Below are 26,260 nucleotides of genomic sequence, written 5' to 3' on the forward strand. Positions count from 1 at the left end.
ATGACTGTAATTGTATCACAATTATAATTCTAACGATGTATATCTCTTTGAAATTATCATATTTATGGGTGAGGTGTTTTCGCGATTAATACGAAAATATGACTGTGCTGAAGTATTAAGATGGTGGATTTTCTGAGTGACGAAGAAATTGCAAGGCAGCTTCAAGCAAAAGTAGTAATTTTCACCATTTTCCATGGGATTGACTATAATAGAATGTGTTTCAGGATGAAAACACACGTGCTGGCTTTCACACTATTGAATGACATGCTGTACATTTTCCTTTTCATTCATATGTACAAGCGCTTGTACTTGAAACACATTTTCATCTGTATTTTACATATTGCTAAGACCATATTTTTTTTTAATTTCTACTTTCCATACACAGAACTATGAAGCTGAAGGGAAGTGAAGAACAAATTGAAATGGTATGATATTATTTAGAGACAGAAATCTGCCTCGGGAGGTGACCATGGTGGGCCTAGAATGATAGCTTACCTCTAAATATTTTCAGAAAAGACAGAAGAAGGGATATGAGTAAATGTTTCCGCCTGTATCCCCCTTAAATCAAGTCACATTACCAGAATGTGTATATATGTTTTTTGCCATTGTTAGATTTAGTGGGGGGAAAGTCTTACCATGTTTATGATGTCAATATTTATTAAATACATTGGGTTGTGGTCAAAAGGGCTGAGGTGAAAAGTCAAAAGGGCCAAAACGAAAAGGCAGAAGTAAGGGCCGATATATAAAAAAGAAAATAAATTACTTAGTGAAGAAGTGTAAGTAGTTGTTGTTGTTTTGAATGGAATTAGAACATGGGTGGTAGTCAGAGTTTTCATTGTGAAGTGTCTTGTTAGAAGGAAGAAGCTACTAAAGTTGTTTTATTCAACCCTTACAATTTTGATATTGTGTAATCATTATATATGCAAAGTACTTGCTGCTAACTGTGTCTTTGACATTTGTATTAAGAGTGTAGGACATTTCTTCATCAGGACATTTCCCCACATGACATTTCCCTATTTTGACAATTCCCCACTCCTGTTTTGTGACCAGTAGGACAATTGTCTGTACACTGTACATTACATAAGAGATAGTAACCTTTTACCATTTTTTATTCATGTCCACGCTTATAGTTATAACATGTTTAATCATGTATTACAAGCTAATCTCTCTTTCAGTTTGATAAAGAGGAATCCTTGAGAAAAGATTCAGAAGAAAAAGATAGGATTCTTGCTATGGCATATGCAAAGATTCACAGCATATCGGATTCTGATTCTGATGCCACAATAGATCCAGATGAGTTGGTTAGAGACAATTCACCAGACCTGTTTGCTGATGAAGAAAAATGTTCCAAAAAGACAAGCCATCATGCAGGAACTGCACAGCCCAGCAGATATCCAGACATGTCAGGTAGCAAGTCTGTCACATCACTTCAGAAAAGAGTGAGCAAGACTCATGAAATATCAGACAGTGATTCTGATGAAGATATATGGAAGAGTATACAAGCAAACAGAGAGATGACTTCAAGAACATCATCACAGTCTCCCACAGTGAAAAAGAGAAAACATGAACATCATCAGTCTCCCGCTCACAAAAAGAGAAAAAGCCTCTGTGATTCAGAAAGCATGAAAAGTGAAAAGAATCATAGTAGTATATTTTCCAAATATAAGAGTTCACCCTCAAAGAACATGAAGACAGAAAAATCACAGTCTCATACAGTTACATCTCAGCTGGACAGTCCAAAGACATCAGGTGTATCCCCAACTGTTAAGAAAGTGCCAAGTGTAACTCATGCTATGTCCGAGAGTGACTCAGATACTGAATTGAATGGTGTGATGCATGCCTCTAAAGCAAAACCCATCCAGAGTAGTTCTTCTAGCCCACCATTTAAGACATCTAGTTCACTTAAATCATCCAAAGACTTATTGTCACTTGATGAGAAGCCTTTATGTAAATATGGGAAGGAGTGTTTCAGGATGAATCCGTCTCATCTGTCAGAGTTCCACCATTCAGGTAAGCAAATGTTTCCCTGTGATTGTTAGGCATGTCTTCAGTCACTCGTTTGCTTAATAGTGATGTACTGATGTCATGTAATATTTCACAGTAGCAGATCCAGGTGAAAATGGAAAAGGTGAGGTGTCAACCCTATGTTGTTCTTCAATTTTCAAACTGAAAGTTACATTTGCATTTATTGTATTGTTTAAGACTTATTGTTGTTCAAGTTATTATCTCACCTGTAATGTACTTTCACCAGTGTCTTCTGAAATATTCTATATTGATAGATATGGATAGCAGCAGCGTTAGAACAACTCATATCTCTAAGAAACTTTCTGGTGTGAATGCAAAGAAGAGTGGCCTTGACATCTTTAAAGAAAACCAACCGCTGAGTTTCTACATGACCAAGGTTACAGGCATTGATGATGTTTACAATGAATATGGATCTATCAATATAAAAGGTAATTTCAAGTTCTTGGAAATTGCAGAAAGTGGAAAGTATTACTCAACAACAGGTGGCAGCTGAATTACATTTCTAAATTTAAATATGCAAAAATGTGCAACACAAAACACAACTTTGCAGATTCTGATACCTCTTGGTATTGACTTACAGTAACAGATTACTAAAAATGCATATTCAACATGAAAAAAGTTGAAAAATGATGCAGTTAAAAAAAACAGTGAAATCAGAGGTCAAACAATTCTCTGGGAGGGGAAAGTGGTTTCCGCCCATAGTGCATGCATAGTGATCAGGTTTGCATGGCTTGAACTGGGAAGGTGACTTGTAAATACAAAACAGGTGATGTTTGCAAGGATTATCGCTTGCGGTCGAGGTTGAGAACAAGAGATGTTGATGCTCAGATGCTCAGTTTGAAAATTGAAATGTTTTAGTACATGTCAATGGAAACATAGAAAGATACATTGATTGTGACAAGCTGTCTCTGTCACTGACAAATCGCAATGTCTGTTTTATTGACTATTGACACCTGTGTGTCTGCCTGCCTGTCTGCTGATGACAATATGCAATACACAACTTCAGTCATTGACCACATGCAATTTGAACTGAACACCTGTCAGGCAATATACCATAAACAAGACACATTGATTTCTGGCTCGTGCACATGGGTTCTGTCTCTGTCACATTATGTAATTACACATACAGGCAGGTGAGATACTTGTACACATGACATGTTATTATGTCTGTGGGTTGCAAACAAACTGCATCTGCTTCCCTATGACTGAATTGGATGGAAACCGGTGCAAATTCACACTGTCAGTTTCAAGTTCTCTTTGTACTTTAACGGCCTACAGTTTCCATCCATGCAGTAGTTCACCATCTCTGTCTTTGTAGGTTGGATCAAACGCAAATGCAGAGAGGATGTATTTACAAAGCTCAAAATCTCTATATACAGTATCATGGACAATAACTTCTTTTATTGTATATGATGCTACGTTTTGGTATGGATTCTTATACCGATGTCACTGTTGGTAGACAACGGTATGTCAATCCATACCGAAACATCACATCATATACAGTAAAACGTCGCATCATATACAATAAAAACGTCGCATCATATTCAATAAAAGTGGATGTTATCCATAAATAATCTTTCTGTCTTATTACTCACCATACTTCTAAAATGCCAGAATACACACGATAGATACCCATTATAATGGCAAATGAAGCCAGTTGAAAAGTCTTCATTACACTTTGATTACACATTGGGTTTGAGTGCACACCCACCCAATCTGACTGGGTTCAGTCTCCCGGGTGCTTCGTGTCGCAGGAAGTAAACCCAAGCACAAAATATTGCTCTTTTGATTCTTGGTTGTACACTTATAATTTTGTTTATTTCGCAATCAGCAATGTGTATTATTTGTCATGGTTAAGTGGTAATTGTGCTTAGATTATGTTGGAAAAGAATGTTATATTTTCACGTGACATATTATATCTGAAGTCATTTTTCATGAATGTCACTCAAATGCTTAAAACATTTTCATTTATCAGCACTTTGTAAATGTTTAATCATGTTTCAGTAATTTTGTCAACCAGGTTAATGCTATTTGTTTCATCAGTATTATCATGATACATGCAGGTATTGGGAAAGACAGGGGCCATAGGCCATTTCACACATTAGAATAAAATGTGGCCCTCGAAGCTTTTGAAGGTTACTATTGATACAAGGGCAGTGGCCCATTCTAAATTCAGGAAATGGCTAATAATCCTGAAAATGGCCCATTGTCAAAGTTCTCTATTCCAGTAGCTGTTCATGTCTCGAAAGTTTTAAGTTTTGAATCCAATTATTTGTGAATATTTCGCCATTGTCATTTTCATACATCAACCATGTCAACAGTCTGCTTGTGGCCTGGTAGTTTCTGCAACTTACCACTTTAGGATCTAGTGTGTATCTTTAGTAGGAGTCATCTGTTCCACTGTGATCTATCGATCCAGCGCCTTGAACATGCACTAGTGGGTGGATATCTTCGCTATATAAATATCCTATCTGTCTGTCTGTCTGTCTGTCTGTCTGTCTGTCTGTCTAGTGCATTATACATGTTGAGAATAGTCACCATTTCATGGAATATGTTTTGTGGATTGTGTATTATTTTCACAGATATCTTGTCAACTAGTATGGGAAATTTAGAAGCCTCTTGTCAGGTGAGGATTAGATTTGTGATGCACAACATGCGACCGAAATAATCCAATTATCAAAATGTTTCATTTCTGTGGTAGCTTTTTTTACACACTGAACAAATATTAGTCATGCTATCACTGAAATATTGCCAGTATGACTTAAACTCTAAACGCACTCACTAAAAAAATGAATGTTTAAGTGAGAGGTAAGTTAAGACCCATGCAATGGTAAGGCCATGTATCTTCACATTCAACAACATAACCCAGTCTCACCAAATATTCAAATGACAGTAAAGAAATTGTTCATGATTCTTCCATTGTATCTAGGGACTTTTGATTCGCCAACTAACCATGGTAGTATTAGTGTAAGTTTCTAATAACTTACAGAAAACTAAGCCATCGACACTGACATATTCTTGTTTTCTGATTTGTCGATAGAACAGTGTTAGAGGTGTATGTTGCAATATTAAACTGATGGTCTCTCTGATTTTGTACTGTTGTCAAGGTTATACTCACTTGCTTTTCTGTGAATGATATAATATTCTGTCTGCGAAGGTATTGTTCTAGTCGGTCTCACAGTCCCCGAACCACATTATCTTAGCTACTGCCAAGCTTTCTCTACAATGCTAAGGCCTTAAATGAATGCAAGTCTAGATTTCCTCAGGTTCTGAATCTCTGGTCTCCCCAGGGCTCCTTTTCAATTAAAATAGGTTTGTTTGTTACTATCAAAATTAGAAATATTCATAATTGGCATTAGTCTAGTATTGTTATTGATGTATCTGGATTCTGTTACGTCAGTTTTTAACTTTCCAGTTCAACTTTATGTTCGAAGTGGACTGGATTATAAGCCAGTACCCTGCTGAATTTAGGTGAGTGATATTTAAATATTAAGCTGTATTTGATCAGCTTAACCTTCATCAGAAATCAGAATAATTTATGTAGTGAACTATACTTTGTGTGTGTCATACACCTGGAATGTAGAGACAGCTTAATACTGTTTTCATGATTATAAGTAGGTAATAAGCGTCAACGGTTACTTTTGCAGTTATGTTCTTATATAGTTTTCATGGCTAGGGAAAAATGTAAAACCCAGGTATACAAAAGGACTTAATTGTATGTTTCATCTGTTTGAATGGATAAATACGAAAGAAAAGTACTAAACACCTTTTGACATATTGAAATATTATTTAAAGTAGTACTATGCAATACTTGTCAGAGGTTGACTTGTCCATGCGCAGGAAGAAGCCCCTGACCCTGGTGCATGGAGAACAGAGAGGAGGTCTAGCCACTCTGCTTGCAGAGACAGCTCCCTACCCCAACATCACCTGCTGCCAGGTGAGCCTCATCAGTAGTGACTTATGGTGGTCCAGTTGAAAACATCAAAGATGGGCTGCATTGACTAAATCACCAAGCAATCAATCATGTTTTCTCATACTCGAACACAAACAGTTTTGGAACATTTGTTTGCATTTACAATATTTTACATGTCATAAACACTACAAGCGTGTTCGAAGTCATTATTGAATTTACCTTAAAGATGCTAGGAAATGTATGTTCCTAACATACAAATCAGTTAGGAACGGACTTGGTTGACACAAATCACTGTATCCCATTCATGTAGGTCGATACTTATGTTGTTGATCATTGGATTATCAGGTCCAGATTCTATTATTTATAGACAACTGGAATATTGTTGAGTGTGGCATGAAGCTAAAATCTCACAGTCACTGCTATATACACACCACAACAGCTGACATAGTCGTAACTAATGGACATATTCATGAAGAGTATTTTGACATTGCGGGGGATATTGATGACTTTATCTGCTTCTTTTCATCATTTAAATGCAGCATGTTGCGACTTGTCCACAAGACAAGAAGCAAAATGTCATGGATGAGGTACCTCTTTTTGGTTCAGTGTGTTGTGTAACATTTTGACATGTTTGATTTAATTGTTGAATTTTTCTCTATCCTTTTGCAGGCCAAACTGGATATAATGTATGGGACACATCATACGTAAGACATACCTCATCAATTCTTTTGTCTCACATTTGGTGTTTAGTATAATGGTTAAAGCACGCACCTAACTAAACAGCTGATTCAGCAGCATCTGTGCTCAGTTTGAAGCCCCTGGGTCCCGTCATATGGCTGAAACATTCCTGAGGGCGTTGTAAAACAATTGATGTTCATGGCTCATCTTACATCATAAGAGACTTATACTCTACTTGCAGTCACTCCTTCTAAATGACCTTGAGTTTGACTCTGTTGGAAAATTTTATCACTGTTTAATGCAACTGCATCATCTACTCAGAAACCTCTCTAGTGTTATGGAACAAAAGTTTTGTTTATATATATGGCATGTATGGTTTCTCAAGAGATTGTCGAGTGATGTTCCAAACTAATTTTAAACATTGCTGCCAGTTTTGAAATCTTTCCGCCATTTTGAAAATGACGTGTTGTTTCCATGTGTGCTTGTACCATTGTGAAATATTCACACCATTCTTTTATTTCCAAACTTTTGTTATTCCTTATTTATACCCATTTATTGCCTTCTAATTGTGAACTGTCTGATGTAATGTTACCTGTATTCAAGTAATCCACGAGAGTTTATGGTTGCAGGAAGATGATGTTGCTCTTGTATGATAAGGGGATGCGGGTTGTCATCCACACCGCCAACCTCATACAGCGAGACTGGTACCAGAAGAGTCAGGGGTGAGTGGGCATGTTTCCCAAAGCTTGAAACACCCGAACATATGCATTTTGTAAATCCAAACACTATTTGGGATTTCTAAAGAAGTCTGCTGCATTGTACGTCATGTTTTGTTTTCTCTGTTTTGTAAGGACACTTTCAGTTCTTTAATTAAGTAAATTGTTGAGTGAAGGTCTTGAAATATATAACAGACATCCAATCTAATTCATGTTTCTGACAAATTTTCAGATGCGACAATGAATTGGCTGCCATTATGTAGCTAGACTTTCATCGGCAAAGTTAATATCCCAGGTCACATCAAAAATGATTTTATTCTGTTTGAATGGCATTTAGAAGTTGATGAATAAGGAGAAAAGTATGATACTGTATGGATGATAGGAAAAAGAAAATGTCATCCATACAGTATCTACCTTTCATTAATATGATTTTTCGCAGTTTCTTATTGTGATTTCTATTTTTTGCAGAGTCTGGGTGAGCCCTGTGTTCCCTAAACTGCCAGCTGACCAGGTTACGGGAGACGACAAGGTTCAAGGTGACTCAGACACACACTTTAAGCAAGATTTGCTGCAGTACGTCGGCGCATACCGAGCCCACAAACTGACGGTGTGGGAGAAGCACATCAAAGCTCATGACATGTCAGCAGCAAAGTTAGTACACATCCCCCTTACTGCCATATATAGCAGTACCGTCGACTTCATCACCCCAGATTCCAGTACCCCATGCTTGCTCACAGTTAGCTTTGCTGGGTCCAAACTGAAATAATTCAGACTTGAGTGTAAAAAATATTAATTCATTTCACTTTTTATTTGTTAGAATCAGTATTGGTTTATCTTGTAACTTAATCATGTTTGTCAGTAGCAAAAACAAATATATTTTACTGGTGAACTGTTTTTTTTTTGAGTCTTTATGTTGGCGAGAGCTGTCAATACAGTGTGTGGACATGTTCAATAGGGTCCATATAATTGGGTCAGTGCCAGGACGTCATGCTGGAGATCAGAAGAGTTGCTGGGGCCACATGAAACTCAGAAAGGTAAAAATCATTCCTAGCCACCTCACTGCCAAACACCAAACTTAATAACATTTGTTCTAAGCACCTGCTAAGTAAGAAAAGTCACTTAATGTGGTGCCTTGTTTTTTTGCCTTAAATCATGTGTTTCCTAATATATTTGTAAATTACCCACTCACCACATCTATTTTTAAAGCAGATAAAAAATCTAATACCCAATTCATTGTGACCTATGACAAGAAGATGATTAATATCCAGGTACAATTAGAACAAAAAGTATAGTGATGGCTCATCAGTACTGTGAGGGTGATGATTTGTTCTTTGGATGCAGGTTCTTCAGACACGAGGTCCTGATGCTAGTCGCGTGAAGTCTTGGCCTGTGATTGGTCAGTTCTCCAGTATTGGTTCCCTAGGTCCAACAGCCGAATCCTGGGTCTGTAACGAGTGGCTGCAGTCCCTGTCTTCAACACGAGGGATGTCAGTCACAACTAAAGCCAATATGACACTGGTAGGGATGTCACCATATGTTATTGGTGTTAAAATGGTGTTACAAACAACAGTACGAGACATCAGTGTGTGATCTAATAATCTTCCTTAACCTCACTCAGTTTTACAGTGAATCAGAAAATGTGTTTTCCATCCTTATTACTTTTAATAATCAGTGTCATGAGACTAAGATAGAAGGCACATTTAGGATCTTTTGTCTGCTGCCAGGCCTTTCAGTTTAAATTTGGCTGTTAACATCAACAAGGCAGGGCTTGATTTAAGAGATGTTGACCTACTTTAACCAGGTGCAACCTAAGATAAAAACCTAAGCTGCACCAGACAAATTCAGATGCACTGCTTTTATTGCAATGGATTATGAAAGAAATATGCTTTTGAATTATTTAGATGTTTTTCCAGAAATTTGCCAACTCAAAAAATGACTTGCACCTAGTGCAAATTTTACTAATAACTATGTTGCACTTGGTAATATTGGGTTGCACAAGTGCAAGTAGCAAAGCGCTAAATTGAGCCCTGCAACATTCATGCAGACATTGAAGGTCCTTGATTAGTAGGAGCTGATAACAGTATATTCTGGAACTACAGTCCATCAGCCAACAGCAAGCATAGAAATTGTTAGTTGAACATATCTACATATTGTTTTACATTTCACACTTGTAACCAACCCGCAGCCCTACATGTTAAAGGACTGTGCAATAAGTGATTGTGTCTCAGTGAATAGAGGTAACTATTGACAGGGACTGCCCATAATTTATGACTAGAGAGGCTGATGATGAAGTTTGGGTTGGTGGGGTGTTTGGGGAGGTAGTGAGAGTCAATTTTGTACACATGTATTGGGTTGGGGGTGGTGGTGGGGGGTAGCATTTTTGTGTATGAAGAGTATTTTTATAATTATGGATGCTCACAAATAATGCGAGGGAGAGGTCATTGATGACATGCAGGGAGGACTCTTATTTTGTAGATAAAGTTTTTGGGTGATATAATTCACAATATACACGCCTCTCCATACGATTTGTTTTAAATTATTTACGTTTCGTATAAGCTCTGCAGTTTTATGAAGGCCAGTTATTTTCGGACTTAGATGGCCTGTTTGTTTAAAGAATGTCACCTTTAACTCTTGATCATCAGGTGTTCCCGTCCGTGGACAATGTACGTGTAAGCCTGGAGGGTTATCCCGCTGGCACGTCTGTACCCTACACCATGAAGACAGCCCAGAAACAGAAGTACATACACCAGCACTTCAGGTAGTCAAAGCCTTATGCAAACCTACTCCATGGGATTTGGGGTTGGATTTGTCTCCAGCAAACTATGTCAGTCATAAGAGGCGAATAAATCACATCATCATGAAATACTGCACAGAAATGGAGGACGTATATGGCAGTGACTGTAGATCTGAGCATGGGGAACATAGCTGGAATATTGATAAATGTGGTTGTAAAACTAAACTCGCTCACTCTCTCTTCATTGATTAAATAATGTCAACTGTTGGGCAACAACCTCCTTGTATGTTATCTGTTTGGATGGTGTTACTATGAAAGTATATCACATTGCAGACAGTGGAAGTCTGAGGGTCGTGGCAGAAGTCGAGCATGTCCCCATATCAAGACATATGTTCGTCCTTCACCGGACAGTACTGAGATATCCTGGTTTCTTGTTACAAGGTTAGACTATGCATTTCAAATGGAGATGTAATGTCCAAGAGACCAGTTTCTTCAATTTTTAACTTACCTTACCATAGGGCTTATGCATATTACCTCAAGCATCGCTTAAACGAGATCAGACAGTCGTTGATACGCCATTCTACCGAATGGCTACCTCATGTATTGACAATTGTATAGGAACGGAAGTGACGTGATCTCCCTATCTGCGCAAGCGCGAAAAATCCAAAACTTCACTTTTACTTCAAGCGTCTTACCTGTCAGATGTGGGGGTTTTTTTTATTACGCTATTTGCTACTTGCTTTGCATTAAAGTCCTATTTTGTTCTGGTAGGTATAGTTTTTCTACCTTTTTTCCCTTGTTTGTGGTGAAGATTACAGTAATTTATCTTCACTTACCTGGCTACCTCGTGTTCTTCGACGTCTTTACCAGTTTTTGTTCTGTGTACATAATTTAGATATCCATTTGTTGCTTGTTTCTTATGCTCTGCATAATTCAGTGGGGGCAGGAATTTCTGTTGTTTACTCTCTGCTGTCTCGTTGCTAGGACGTGCCTATTTTTTCTGCTCGGGTGTTAGTTTCATTCCTGCTGTAGGGGTTTTTTTTTCTAAATTTCCCTCATGGCATTTTATCATTTAAGTTTATTGTTTGTTTCTCCTCGTGTTGAAGCTTTGTTATGACCCAGCGGTTTTGCACACTCTGCAAGGTGCAGAAGTCCAGCAAGGATCCCCACCCCTGGTGTCTGGATTATGCGTCTCTTAATTGTACTTTTGATGATCTATGCCATCACTGTTCATCTCTCCCAATTCAGGAATTCACGGGTTATGCGTCAGCAAATAGGAAACAGTTCACCCAGAGGAAACAAAAAATGTCTTCCCCTGTTTCGTCTCTGGGATCACAGTCGTCACTCGCTTGCATGCCAGATGACCACCTATCACCATCGGAGACTCCGGCACCTCCGTCGACTCTTGCTCTACCTCCTACTTACCCAACGCCTATACCACAGCACTCCTCGGATACTTTCGTTGACCTCTCACATCCGCACGCTCTCTCACCCTGAGGTGCAGAAGTTTTTAAGAACTCTATTGCGACGGAGCGCTGATCCAGCACCATCGCCGGTGTTGCTCTCTACTCTGCCATCTACTCTTCCGATGCCGATGCAGACACATGTGGCTGCGCCCTTGGACGCTATATTTTCTACAACTTCAACGTTGATGCCTGTTCTGACACCAGCACCATTGTCACCTCCATCCACTGCTCCATTGCCAGTGCCTCCACCTATGCCGGCTCCTGTGGGGTCTTACAGAATTCCCAAGCGTACGCCTACTGCTACACTCTCTAGGGAAGAGATGTTACATCAACAACTTATGGAAGAGTGTACTAGGCGCTTAGAAGCGGAACGCTCACGGTGTGGTAGACGGTCTCGCTTAAGTATTCCCAAGTCTCGCCGACACTCTAGGAGTCCACATCACTGTTTGTTTTCAGATCCAGATCGTTTTCTCCCTGTCAATATTTGGACAATGATAGGCATTCCAAATCGCCGGCTTACTCCAAACGCGTACGACGTTCCCACTCCTGGACACCACCATCTCGCCATTCGTCGAGGCATCTCAGATCGCTCTTCGATGACGCTCGTCTTGGCTCAGGTGTTGAGTCTCAGATGTCGACTTCTGCCGCTGGCCATTGACGTCAGAGTCATACAGTCTCATGGGATGACATGGAAGAAAGGTTCTTCTCGTCTGATTACAATGAGGATGCACTTCAGGACTTGGATGACGGAGGCACCTACCTACCTCCATCTGCGGTGTATGACTGGATTGCCAACAGGCTTCTGGATTGTCCCTCCCCGTCTGCCGGCACTGAGGATCAGAAAGCTATTCATTTTTCGTCAGAGTTACTGATTCATCCTCATCCGATGGTGGATCATCTGTCGACTTCCAGTGGCAGGGGAAAGTTTAACACAACTTGTTGGCACACCTGAGAGCGGTGCTAGGTATGACTTCTGCAATTTGGCGTTCAGGATTACTTGACCCCTGTACTTGGCAGGAAGAATTTAAGCGCGAACTGTTTAGGACACCTTTTGCATCACATTTTCTCTTCAACGACTTGATCCCTGAGGTTTACAGACAGCATGCAGAGTTGACATTCATCGAAGGCCTATTCATGACACATTCCAACTGTGTCAGAATCCCACCGGCTCGATGGGAAAAGATAGCTGCTTTCGCCGATGCTTCGACCATTGCATCGCTTTTTCCCTCAGTGAGGATGCTGCACCGGGAAGCTTTTCGTCTACTGTGTCAACATGGCCAGCCGCTGATCAACCTGTCCAGTCAGCTTCCCTTGTATGTGTCTCCCATACCGTATCCACAGTCCTGGGCAATCGACGCCATGTTCCTTTCGTGGGAGTGACTGGACACTTCTGTGTTCCTTCCACCAGTTCTTCTACCAGTGGTAGTGGCCAAGGTCAAGCAGGCTCTACTTTTAGTCGCACCTGGTGGCCAGCCAGACTTTAGTTTCCTGACTTTCACCGTCTCGCTGATGGAAACCCGTTACCACTATCAGATGGGCCGCATCTACTACGCCATCCACACAGTCATCTTCCGCATCCCGATCCGGCGAGGTTTCATCTACACGTTTGGACCATTTGCAGAAAGCCTTGAGAGCAAAGGGTTACTCTACTTGGGTGGCAAAGGTTATTGCTCTTGCGCACCGGGTATCTACTAGTTTTCTTTATGATAACAAGGGGACATCTTTTGAGAAGTTTTGTACACTCAGAAACCAGAATCCTTTAACAGTTTCTGCCCAGTTTCTTGCGGAATTTGTCCTCTACCTGAGAAGGTCCAAACATCTTTGAGGCAGTACCATTGCGACGTACTTATCGGCCCTTAATTCCGTCTTAGCAGTCAAGTGTGATCGGCAGCTGTCCTAGGTGCCGGAACTCCTCGCCATGTTGAAGGCATTTAAGCTGGAGGATCAAATGGTGAAATTTCGTCCTCCTGCTTGGGATTTAAATGTTGTTTTAGACCATTTCCGTGACCCCATTTATGAACCTTTGGAGAAGAATTCATTTGAGAATCTTTCGAAGAAGACGGTTTTCCTTTTGGCTTTGGCCACTTCGGCAAGGGTCAGTGAGATTCATGCTCTGGATTTATCCCATGTGAAGCTTGAACAAGCTCATAATGGCCGGGTTTATTTAGGTCTATTATGGGATTTTGTCGCCAAAAACCAGCTCCCTGGACAACCGGACAGATTATTTTCTATCTCTCTGCTGTCATCCATTCTAGGGGCTCAGGACTCCGACGAGCTTCTTCTTTGTCAAGTGCCGGCATTGAAATTGTACATCTCCAGGTCAGCATCGAGAAGACGGACCTGTAAAAGACTTTTCATCCTGTTTTCTTCATCAGTGAAAGGAGAGGTGTCTAGAAATACTGTGGCGCTATGGTTACGGGCAACTATTTTGGCGACCTATGATGCGAAACACTTACCGCACCTGTCAGCCAGCAACCCGCATGAGATTCGGGCCTTAGCATCCACCATGGCTCTGCACAGAAATTGCTCTGTACCATTATGGAGGGATGTTTTTGGCGGTCCTCCACTGTGTTTGCAAACCACTACCTTCAGGATGTTGCAGTTGAAGAGACCCGTGAAGGTCCCGGGGTAGAATAGGCCTTCAGCAACCCATGCTTGCCATAAAGGGCGACTCAGCTTGTCGTAAGAGGCGACTAACGGGATCGGGTGGTCAGGCTCGCTGACTTGGTTGGCACATGTCATCGGTTCCCAATTGCGCAGATCGATGCTCATGTTGCTGATCACTGGATTGTCTGGTCCAGACTCGATTATTTACAGACCGCCGCCATATAGCTGGAATATTGCTGAGTGCGGCGTAAAACTAAACTCACTCACTCACTGAAGGTTTTCAGTCTTTCGGCCCGTTGGTGGTGGCCCAACAACTAACCCAACTTTCCACCCATTAGGTAATTTTAATTATATTTTCTTACCTTGGGTTTTAAGGAAGCGTATGATCTGGTGAATTTTGTTTATCTGCCGATCTCTTTCAGAGTTTGGTTTTACTGAGGATTACTGTCTGTCTCTTGTTCCAAGCGTCAGCTAGTTTCCTTGGTCTTGGTTTTCTTCAGACATGTTTGGTTTCCTCTTGGTTGGTCCTCCGAAGCCCGACACCACCATCCTGTCAGTCGAGTAAGTTAAAAATTTATTAAAAATCCAAATACTTAGTATTTTAGATATTTAAATAATTACCTTACCATAGGGAGGTTATGCCCACCCAATGTTGGATGTTATTCCTCCCCACTCTGGACTTCTTCAGACTTATTTCTTTTCAGTAAAAGTTAAGTTTTGGATTGTTCACGCTTGCGCGGAGAGGGAGATCACGTCACTTCCGTTCCTATACAATCGTCGATACATGAGGTAGCCATTCTGTAGAATGGCGTATCAACGGCTGTCTGATCTCTTTTAAGCAATGCTTGAGGTAATATGCATAAGCCTTATGGTAAGGTAAGTATTTAAATATCTGAAATACTTAGATTTTAATAATTTTGCTCTTAAACATGAGGATGCATTATGTATAGACGAACCTTGCAACTTATCAGTGTTGTAAGTTACTCATGAAAGAGCATTGTAAGTACTGTGAACATGAATGTTAGAAATCACTGAGGAGTTGATGACGAAGACCACTGTAAGGTGAATAATCCAAGCACCATGTTAATGTATGCTGCAAGCAAATCATGGATGATTGCTGCAAGTCTCAAATGTATGAATGCTTTCAAAGGACAGATTATCTTTTTCTTTGACATACATCCTTGATTATTCTCTTAATTTCTTCATTATGTTCTGATCTAAAGGACATATCTTTACGTGACTGGTATGTTTTATGTTTCCAGTGCCAATTTGTCCAAGGCAGCATGGGGTGCCTTTGAGAAGAATGGCAGCCAGCTGATGATCAGGTCCTATGAAATAGGGGTCCTCTTTCTTCCTACACATTTTGTAAGGATACCACCTGACTTTACGAAAAGATAACATCTCTTTTCAATATCATGGAGAATTCTGATTTCATATAAACCTGAAGACAAACACGATTGCAAAGAATCTAAGAGGTGTCATCAGTTGTTTACATAATGTATATGTGTAACCGATATCCTTTGGAAAAGCTTTATCTATACCTTTGAAAATGAAGAAAAAAAGTAGGTAAAAAAAGAGTGGTCACAGACCCCTTGAGCATTATGTTTGATGAATGAAATAATATTCACGTGAACTAAAGTTATAATCTGTATAAACAAGGTTTTGATGAAGTTGTTTCACCAGACACAAAGATATTTTGGTGTTGCTTCACTATTTAAACAGATTTCTTGTAGAATTCAGTTTCTCACAATACTGATGGATGTCTGTCAACTGGAAATTAAGTGTTTCCACACAAGGTAGCTACAGTATGGTTGTTTATTGCACTATTGTCTTCATAAAATGTGGAGTTTACTTTATGCAATGAGATTTTAAAAAATCATAGAATTAAATATGTTCAATTCTGTCATCAAGGGTTGTGAGACATTTCCAGCAACGAGTGATGCACAGGAAGCAGTTGCACGAAGTGATGAGGTGGTGTTTCCTCTACCATATGACCTGCCTCTCACTCCATATGTCAAAGGAGGTATGTGTGTTGTTCCATAGGCTACTCAACACTAACAGTTAAGTTACGACATAATGGATTTAACATATCAGTTATAACTTGGCATGGGTGAAAGGCTTGAGTTATGTATTTCCTGCTTCAGTATTGATAGGGAACATGCCAAGAATGACAGAGTTAAGTCTGACCTTCAGTATTCAATCAGCCATACATTTTCTCCATGTGCATGTGAAATCATTATCATTATGTTACTGGTGTCGCAAACATGATGGCACAAAATCAAGGAAAAACCTATTGATGGACATAACAGGTTGTTGGAGAGTTAACTCTTCACTAGTACAAACTGTCAGGCTCTTTCTGTTGGTCTTCTTGTCTTTCAGCTTGTCATTTCTAGACTGTAGCATTTATCTTCCTGTTAGCTGTTTGTTACATAAAGCATCTGTTGATATATACCAGTTGTATTGATAATCTCTGCTTTTCACTTGTAGACCGTCCATGGATGATGGATGTGCCATGTGTCCGTGCTCCAGACACTAACGGCAACATGTGGTGTCCTCCACTGTAGACAACTCCAGACACTGAACTTTCTGTAGTCATCCTGTTCAAATGACTCTTCCATGGTAATCATGCTCCTGAACCAAGTGACAACTTCTGTTAAGCCATCTCTTTTTATTATGCTCTAGTAATGAATGATTGCATGAGTTAACCCTTCTACAGTTATCATGCTTCAGGAACAACTAAGACTCAGCTACAGACATGTTAGTATGTCTTCCACAGTGGGGCTGACTGAAACAACCCTCCCACAGAAAATGACCTCTTCAGGGTTTGTGATAAAGGCCACTTACAAATAATATTGACAACATTGTATTACTCTTGCTGTAGAGATGGCCTTTGTCATATGAACTTTTTGTCTGTGGAAATGGAAAGTCGAAGCTGCAATTGATTTGTTTACTGGCTATACACTGTGTAAATGCATATTTTTTAGAAAAGAAAAAAAAACGAAGACAAAATGGCAAAAGGTTAATCTATTGTACAGTCTCAGTTTGTCATTTCTTTCATTTTCACATGTACATATGTCATTGTATATGTATACATGGTAGGTGTATATACTGAGAGCTCTTGTCACTAGTTTTGGGACTGAGTATGTTTTCGGTCCGATACCAAAATCATTTGTGTATACTGGCGCTGAAGCTGAACTAAGTATTATTGTGCAATACAATTTTATTGTGAAGGAATGCTGTACATTTCCAAGCGTTTTAGTTCTGCCAAGTAAGGATTGATTTTATGAAGATTGTTTTAATTCTGTTTACTTAAGTTTAAGTGATTTATGTCAAAAGATTGAGCAGAACATTATTCTTAAATATTTTACCATTAGTATGTATTTCCTTTGTCAAGACATATTGGATTTAACATTTGACAGTGATTGGATATGAACTTTTTAAGGCTTTTCTGCACCAGAAAAGAGCCAAACAATCTTGGATTTACACATCAGTTTATCATCAGTGTTAAAGACAAAACCACTATAAATATTGTCAGCAAATAGCATGAATATCTTTTCATTAAGATAGAACTCAATTTATCAACATTTATTGAAAGTACATGCAATAAAATATTTGACGTTTAAAATGCTTCAGTTTTTGTTCGATGGTCCATGCCATGATGAAGCACGGTTTACTACCTCTGTGGCCTATGAGATAGTAATTGATCCTCCTGATCTTTTCTGTATTGGCATATGGTCATGTTGTGTTTCCATGAGTGGTTCTTCTATGGAGTATGCCATGACTGATAAGGTGTTGGCTCATTAACACTGTATTTGATTGACCTTGTTTCACACATTTATAGAATTGTATGAGGGGTTGTTAAGCAAATGCATAAGAAATCCATAGAAAAGAAACAAAAGTAAATGTTTCATACATCTATTTTCTGATTTCATAGGAGAGGTCTCATGCTGAACTCATACATACACATATACATATAAATACACATACACAAACACATAGACATACACATTTACATACACATATACATACACATACACACATACATATACACACATATACATACACACATACATATACACCCATATACATATACATACACATACATATATACATATACACACATATACATACACACATACATATACACACATATACATACACACATACATATACACACATATACATATACACCCATATACATACACATATACATACACATACATATACACACATATACATATACATATACACACATATACATACACACATACATATACACACATACATATACACACATATACATACACATATACATATACACACATATACATATACACACATACATATACATACACACATACATATACACACATACATATACACACATATACATACACATACATATACACACATATACATACACATATACATATACACACATATACATACACACATACATATACACACATATACATACACATATACATATACACACATACATATACACACATATACATATACACACATATACATATACACACATATACATACGCATATACATATACACACATACATATACACACATATACATACACATATACATATACACACATACATATACACACATATACATATACACACATATACATATACACACATATACATATACACACATATACATACACATATACATATACACACATACATATACACATATACATATACACACATATACATATACACACATATACATACACATATACATATACACACATATACATACACATATACATATACACACATACATATACACACATATACATACGCATATACATATACACACATACATATACACACATATACATACACATATACATATACACACATACATATACACACATATACATACGCATATACATATACACGCATATACATATACATATACACACATATACACACATATACATACACATATACATTCACATATACATACACATACACACATACACACATACACATACACAACTTCGCAGATTCTGATACCTTTCAGTATGCACTTGCCGAAACAAATCATCAAAAATGCCAATTCAACCTATAAAGTTGAAAAAACATGATGGAAAAAAAGCAAGCGAAGTCGGAGTTCAAACAATTCACCAATTTACCCCAAGCACTAGTGGGAAAAGTGGTTACAAGAGCTATGCTGCGCTGCATTCATAATGCAGGTTAGGTTGAAACAGTATGCCTGTATGAGCAGTAGTCTAATCTTGGTTGTGTACACAGACAAGTAAATAATCTACTCATTACATAAAAAACATATTGACTGTGATGAGCAGACTCTGTCACAGAGAAAACTCAAATTCTAGTTTATTGACACTTATATGTCTGCCAGCCTGTTTGCTAATGACAATATGCAATACACGACTTCAATGGGTTTGGTATCGTGGCTGCTTCGTATATGTATAAAATATTGCACATTTGATTTGTGATTATGAGCTTATAATTTTCTTTGTTTTTTTCCACAATCACCAATGCATTTTATATATCATGAACAAGTGACAACTGTGCTTTAATTATGTTTGATTTTTTCGGTTGCTTGTGACCTTTAATTATACCCCGTTAACACCTAGTTAATTAAGCACTAATAAACGTGACCCATTCACACCTCGTTGATTGAAAGTGGTATTCAATTTTCACTCTGTCCATGAAATGTGACGGTGTGATGGAGATGGAGTGCCACAGAGGGAAGACACGATAACATCATCTACTATAGACTCATGTCACACATTTTTATTTGAGGTCCTAGAATTGTCATGATCGAGAATATTGCAGCTATATCTGTAATTAAATAGGCTTGGCAAGACAGGCTCGTGTGGAAACAGGGATGTGATTGCCACACATTTCATGCAGACCGTTATCCTCATGAGTCAAAAGTCATGGCATAACGCACTGTGTGGTTATATTTCCTATTTGAGTCTCGACAGAAACCATCAGTTTTTGTATAAAACATCAATAAATATCCGCAAGAATTATCCGTGCGCTTATGATAACAGTAATACTCATTACACGTCATTAAAAGTCTATAAAATAAATTGACGTTGTTTTTCAAAACAAGGAAAATTCATTTCGTTAATGAGTAATTCTTTTGATTTGATCTAACTTTATAGTTTCGATATTTGAAAATATATCCGATCAGATTCAATACCGGGTTGCCTCCCTTAGAGCACACGCCTGCTAGCTCCCTTCACGTGCGTGACACTTTCGTTACTTTAGCAGTGTGGAGAATCTATCGCTGTGAGGAGCTTGACTTGTCATCCCGCAGGCATGATGTCCCGAGCAGCAACAATATTGTCACAACATGCACATTGTGGAAAATAGTTTGTGTACAGATGCTATACATGTTCAAGCACGCAACTACGGAATAATGCCAATACCACTCGAAGATCTATTTGGGTATTGGAAGAAAGACTGATTAAGCACATTATGCACTGCTTCACCCAAAATGAAAATGGCGGTAATTGTGAACCGGTGAACCTGCAGATATCAAACTAAACACTTTTGACATCACACACATCGATCTCAATGTCGATTAGTGATTTGGATATACATCCTAGAATTATTGGATCATTACAAAAAGGTAACGCAGCGATGACAATTATTTTTCTCGTTCGACTGACCAAATGAACACGTCCCATTTTAGCTGAGAGCCGCGATGCGGTCCTATATATGAGAACTTATTTTGTTATTGTTTCAATGAATATGATGAATAATGCATCACCCGCTGACTTCCTATTGTATTTGTTGCCCATATTCATAGATCCATTGCAGTCCAATATATTATTATTGGTAATTTCATTGTTTTGACTGGGTGCAGGCTAAAACGTCACAGTTTGGACAGAACGGAACCTTCCCTTCATGAAAACGGCTACAAATGTTATGCCGAAAACGTCACCATATACAATTTAAAAAAGGATGAACATTGATATGATGACTTTATTGTATTGAGAACTTTGGATAAACATTTAAAGTTTTGTAAATAGACTGTGAAATAAAAACATATATATTAGGTAAGTAGACTTTATTGGATTGTGAACTTTGGATGAACACTGATATGATCACTTTAGTGTTTCGTAAATAGACTTTGTGAAATTAAAACATATATCTTACCTAAATATAAATAAAAAAATATATCCGGTAAGTATGCCCATCAACATTCAACATTCACCAGAACACTCACCAATACTGCAAGCATTGGAAAGTGTTTCCTAAGTTGCTTGCATTATGTTTAGATAATAAATGTCTACTCGGCCGACAATGATTGGAAAGTGCTTTTCATACCCAAGCTGCTTGCAGTTTGTTTAGATAATAAATGTGTCTACTCTGCCAACAATGATTGGAAAGTGCTTCTCATACCCAAGCTGCTAAACATCTAAACATTACAAACAATTAAACAATAAAGTCAACATAATAATAAAGTCAATATGACAATGTTTGATATATGGTGACGTTTTAGCCCATTAATCACAGCCGTTTTCGCCAATTTGGTGCCGTTTTCACCAAACGATTTTGGTGCCATTCTGCTGTGGTGCCGTTTTAGCTATAACCCGTTTTGACTCACGTTGACTATGAGATATCATTTGTCTGAGTGTACCATTAAGACAAAGCAATTATATGCCAGGAAAGACTTAAGTTTGGTAACTGCTCTAGGTGGAGCGTAAACTGAAACATGTCTTACACGAAGAATTGACAAATATGGAGTAATTTTACCATGTCTGTTATTTGTGTTTTTTCCATACAGCTCGTTTTCAAAGTTTTGAAGCAATTTTAAGCCTGTCCTCAGCTGACATTGAGCGAGCCACTGGCCTGTCTACTGGTGACGTCAGTATCCTCAAGCAAGCTGTTGCTGAATCAGTTCCCAAACCACCTGTTGTTACAGGTATAGTTCTTGCAAACATTCATCTGAAGTTCACCAATGCATGAGGAGGAAATAACCCCAAACTGTTAAAACAAATCAACAATTCTCAGATGTTTCCAGAGTCTTGAGTCAGTGACAGTAACCTCCATCAATATTTCTCACATATTTTGCTCTTACTGTCAGATTTGAATTCACAAGTTCTATTGGCCTGAGAGAGTTGATTGAGACTTAAGTTGAAGTTTAGAGTCTCTACTTTCTTCACTGTATATAAAACAAGCACCTGTTCAGTGTTTGCATTAGCTCAGAAACCTGTGTTTTCCTCACAAAAAATTGATAAAAAACGCAGAAATCTTTTGCATAGAAGTCTTGTACTTACAGATTCTGATCTACTTAATTTCAAAAGTTACCTTATACCAACAACATATTAAAGAAACCAAGAAATTTGAAATGATTCAGGATTTCATGTGCAAAAGATCTAGACAACATATTTATAATTTTATTTCAGCACACACTCTTACAAAACCTACTACAAACATTGACTGTCTAATTATCTGTAGTTGTCCTAGATTCTTTTTCATTTAGGGTCTATACAGTCTTGACATTATGCAGTAGTCATAAACTTGAGCCAAAATGAAGTTAACTTTGGCTGGTAAAGTAAGCTGATGATTCTATACATCTAACACTTTGTTTCAACTAAAGAAAATAATGTCTGGAGACAGTTCAGGTCAAGTAAATAAATATGTATTTGACATAGATTGCTTTGATATTTGTCATTCTTGTATATGCAATATTTATCATTTTGATTTTCAGCTTTAGAATTATTAAAAGGCTCTGACAGTGTTGTTCCCATCAGGAAACTGAGCACAGGTTGCCCTATTATAGACAAGCATCTAAAAGGTAAAAATAGCAATTACATACAAAATTATATTATTTTACCACCAGCTTATGTCCTGTATTAGTTGCTGGCTGGTTGGTTTTGGCTGAAAACATATTGTTGTTGATAATTTTAATAATTTGGTCAACTCTCAATAAACATGATAAAGGCAGGTCCCAGTCATCTTTGCTGAGCACAGTTGTGTCCTCTTGACACACCAGACACCTGTGAATATGGGTTTGAATCCCAGTTTTGCACAGTTTTAAATCACTTGCAATGTCAACGTCTTTGGAAAAATTACGTGATGAATTATGTTAGCCTCTTGCATGATAGTTAGCTTTACTTTCTCACAGTGCAGATTTCCTGGTTTGCTTTACATGTTGAGATGACAGCCATCGTTAACATTACAGTATTGTGTAGCAGCTGTATGTCGGTCATTTTGAGTACATGTGAACCACATGTACATCATTCTGCCTACATGTGAATCTTCCTAAATGTGATTACATTTATCAGTCATTCTACCTATACTTAAACCCCCTGTGATTTTTTTACAATTAAATGTATTTTGAAACATATTTTGCCCAAAAACATTGCCTGTAATTTAAGAGATCTTTCAACTGTCATACACACCCATTTACAAATGAAATAAATCAAATGTTTGAATTTATGATGGGAAGATTTGCAGGTTTTGGAAAGTTTGTTAAGATGTACAGAGACAGCTGAGTTTGTTTTTCATCCAAACCAGATGGTGAGATATGCTCTAAACGATTACTATTGAAAATGATTTCAGAATGTTATATCTGAGGAGACAATATGATCAACAGATTGTTAGTGGTGCAAGAGCAAGTTTTTTCATGGCACATATTGCTTTGAGTTATAATTAATACCCCTATGTTGAGACCAAGTAGTTATGATAAAATAGTAAACTTACATATTAGTCACTTTTTAGTGAGCTGTTTAAGATAAAACAAATCTACAAACTTTCTGATTTAAGTGGGTGTGAAATAGCTTCTACAAAAGAAACTTGGAATTTCCACTAATTACAGATCACTGCTGCAACATTTACATGCCAGCACCAACCATCTGCTGTTAATAGTGACACACACACTGCAGTCACAGTATGTTTGACAGTCTGTCTCACAGCTCCTCAACCACATTTCCTTTCCTTCTACCTGGCCTTCCTTGCAATGCTGAAGCCCGAAATATAGCAAGTCATGATTGACTAAAGTTCTGAATTTGCCATTTCACAGGGGATCCGTTTAAATTCAAATGGAATTATTTGTAACTATCCAAATTCTATATACAGAGAGAGACTAAGTGACGTGTTTGACATCAGACAATGATTGGTTTTTCATTCATATAAAGTCACAGCTTCCAAAGTAAGAAAATACAACACACACAGCCCAAGAGGTGAAATGTAGAACTGGAAAAAATGTAGGTCAGTCATCATATGAAGCATGTATTCAGTATAGTCACAGATGATGCTTTCAGATGTCTACAGTTTATAAAATTGTCAGTGTACTGCATTGTTGACAGATTCTTTCAAGCAAGAAATGCAATTCTACACCATTGTTGATAGTGCTTCAAAAATTTGTGTTTTCACAGATGTTATTTAATGTCAGATGACATTTGGCTTCAGGGAGAACACATGTATTAAGAGACAATGACATGAGAGTGAGTGAAGAGTATAGTTTTTCACCATGATTAGTAAAAATGCATCAATATCATGGCAGGGGACAACAGAAACACTGGTCCTTCTCACATTGTACTCATGTGGGGAATCAAACCTGGGCGTGACAGGTGAACATTGTTACCACTAGGCTACACATAGCACCTAGAGACTTGTGATTTTGTAGTAGTTTGTTCAACTAAATGGAATACAGGAAGTATGCAGAATGCAGTAAACATTATTAGATAAGCTTTAACTGTTGTATATACTTGACTAAGTGGTTAGTAGTATAGGGAATGACAGTTCTGAAACACTTTCAAGAAAAGTCTCTACAAAGCCTTATTTAGTAAATAAGGCTTTGGTTGGGCCCTTAGCTCTTGCTACTATTACCCCTACTGCTTAACGTGTGTTGGAGGTAACACTGTGCCGTACGGTACGATCAATAATTCTTCTCTTACAAACCCCCTACCCGGCCCATCCCTCAAGTAGTACAAGTTAGGTTCGTCGGCTTTCATATCCACTTTATCTATGTTGTAAGTTTTGACTGACCATATAGGATCGGTGGCTCGCTTACGGCTATCACCCTCGTGTTCCCCCGGCTGGTATAGATACCTCACTAGGGCCCTATCTGGTATCTGTTTCTCCTTCCCACGCAATGGAGCGGCCGACTCTGCAACTATTGATTTTAGTTTGATAGCGTCTGCCGGTTTCTTACCGGTGAGACGGGTGACTTCATGGTTGATTGCCGACACCACCTTGGGTAACCTCGTGACCCATTCAGTCGATCGTTTTCCAGGGGTGGCCATCTCCCTAGCATACTGATAGCCGAACAAGCGCTCAGCCAAAGTCCTATTAAATCTCTCAACTATGGCTTGGCTGCGATGGGCTCCGGCCGTGCCACGCCTGACCTTTGTATCGTGTTTGGCTAGCAGTTGTGACACGGCACCCATGAACTCCCGTCCGGGGTCAACTTGCAGCTCTGTTGGCCACGTCAGCGGGCTGCGTTTGTATATGCGTTCGAATCCTCTGGCTACCTGGGCTGAATCTTTCGTGGTCAAGGGTTCGGCTTCCTTGTAACGACTGGCTACGTCCACTACGGTTAAGGCATACTTGTACCTCTTGTCGTGGGGTAGGAACAGTAGGTCTGCCTGGTGAACGCTATTAGGTATGTTAATACCGAACCTCCTTCTAGGCACGTAGCGTGGTGCCGGCAAATAGATCTGCCACAGGGCTTGTTTTTCAAGCCACGCTTTGGCTTACTCCGGGGGTACTCGCGCTATTTTAGCTAGCTTATCTACTGCGCTAGCTCCTTTCCAGTACCCACGCGGACTGTAGTAAATAGCCTCAAATTTTTTCATGTCCATACGCGTATGTGTTTATTCCATCAATAGCTATCCAACGTTTAGTGTCCATAGGCGACAGGGACGTCTTGTTTATAGTCAGTCCGTATATCTTATGTCCATCACTTCTAAGTGTATTCATTTTATGCCTAAAGGTACGGGTCTTGAACAGGGCTTCCTTGAATCTGGCGTGTTTGATGTGTTGTTTCACCACATACTTCTTAACCCCCTTAGCCTTCCGGATCTCACTATTGTCGGCTTTCAGTATGGAGTACATCTTAGGTCTCAAACCTATGTACTCGGCTATGGGCGTGCCAGCACACTCG

At 38.7% G+C, this 26,260-nt stretch overlaps 2 protein-coding genes across 3 annotated transcripts in view; both read left to right on the forward strand.

The window, feature by feature from the left end:
* The first annotated feature begins 87 nt into the window (after positions 1-87).
* Positions 88-17,764, forward strand: LOC137293721 (tyrosyl-DNA phosphodiesterase 1-like). 2 transcript variants are annotated; one of them, XM_067824428.1, is made up of 16 exons: positions 88-171; positions 1,176-2,010; positions 2,280-2,453; positions 4,608-4,651; positions 5,441-5,496; positions 5,866-5,962; positions 6,608-6,642; positions 7,246-7,338; positions 7,801-7,983; positions 8,288-8,366; positions 8,674-8,850; positions 9,975-10,090; positions 10,400-10,507; positions 15,402-15,504; positions 16,051-16,162; positions 16,627-17,764. In XM_067824428.1, exons 1-16 carry the CDS (start codon positions 121-123, stop codon positions 16,701-16,703), a joined length of 2,340 nt encoding a protein of 779 aa, XP_067680529.1. In that variant the 5' UTR covers positions 88-120; the 3' UTR covers positions 16,704-17,764. The 2 variants fall into 2 exon arrangements, with proteins under 2 accessions (XP_067680529.1, XP_067680530.1); XM_067824429.1 differs by having other exon boundaries at positions 153-174.
* A 2,663-nt stretch (positions 17,765-20,427) lies between these two features.
* The window catches only part of LOC137294937 (DNA repair protein XRCC3-like), a 44,453-nt gene continuing 38,620 nt past the window's right edge, over positions 20,428-26,260 (forward strand). The window contains exons 1-3 of the mRNA XM_067826151.1: positions 20,428-20,773; positions 21,935-22,072; positions 22,862-22,948. Coding sequence (XP_067682252.1) covers positions 20,719-20,773; positions 21,935-22,072; positions 22,862-22,948 — 280 coding nt within the window. The 5' untranslated portion in view covers positions 20,428-20,718. The remainder of the gene's footprint in view (positions 20,774-21,934; positions 22,073-22,861; positions 22,949-26,260) is intronic.

The sequence above is a fragment of the Haliotis asinina genome, chromosome 8 (assembly GCF_037392515.1).
Source record: "Haliotis asinina isolate JCU_RB_2024 chromosome 8, JCU_Hal_asi_v2, whole genome shotgun sequence".
NCBI classification, from domain to species: Eukaryota; Metazoa; Mollusca; class Gastropoda; order Lepetellida; family Haliotidae; genus Haliotis; species Haliotis asinina.

Bases quoted from the DNA above. Each gene is read 5' to 3' on its own strand.
- LOC137293721 (XM_067824428.1), top strand. From the start codon at position 121: ATGGTGGATTTTCTGAGTGACGAAGAAATTGCAAGGCAGCTTCAAGCA. The intron at 5,963-6,607 runs GTGAGCCTCATC...ATCCTTTTGCAG, and splicing joins CCAACATCACCTGCTGCCAG to GCCAAACTGGATATAATGTA. The intron at 15,505-16,050 runs GTAAGGATACCA...TCTGTCATCAAG, and splicing joins TCTTTCTTCCTACACATTTT to GGTTGTGAGACATTTCCAGC.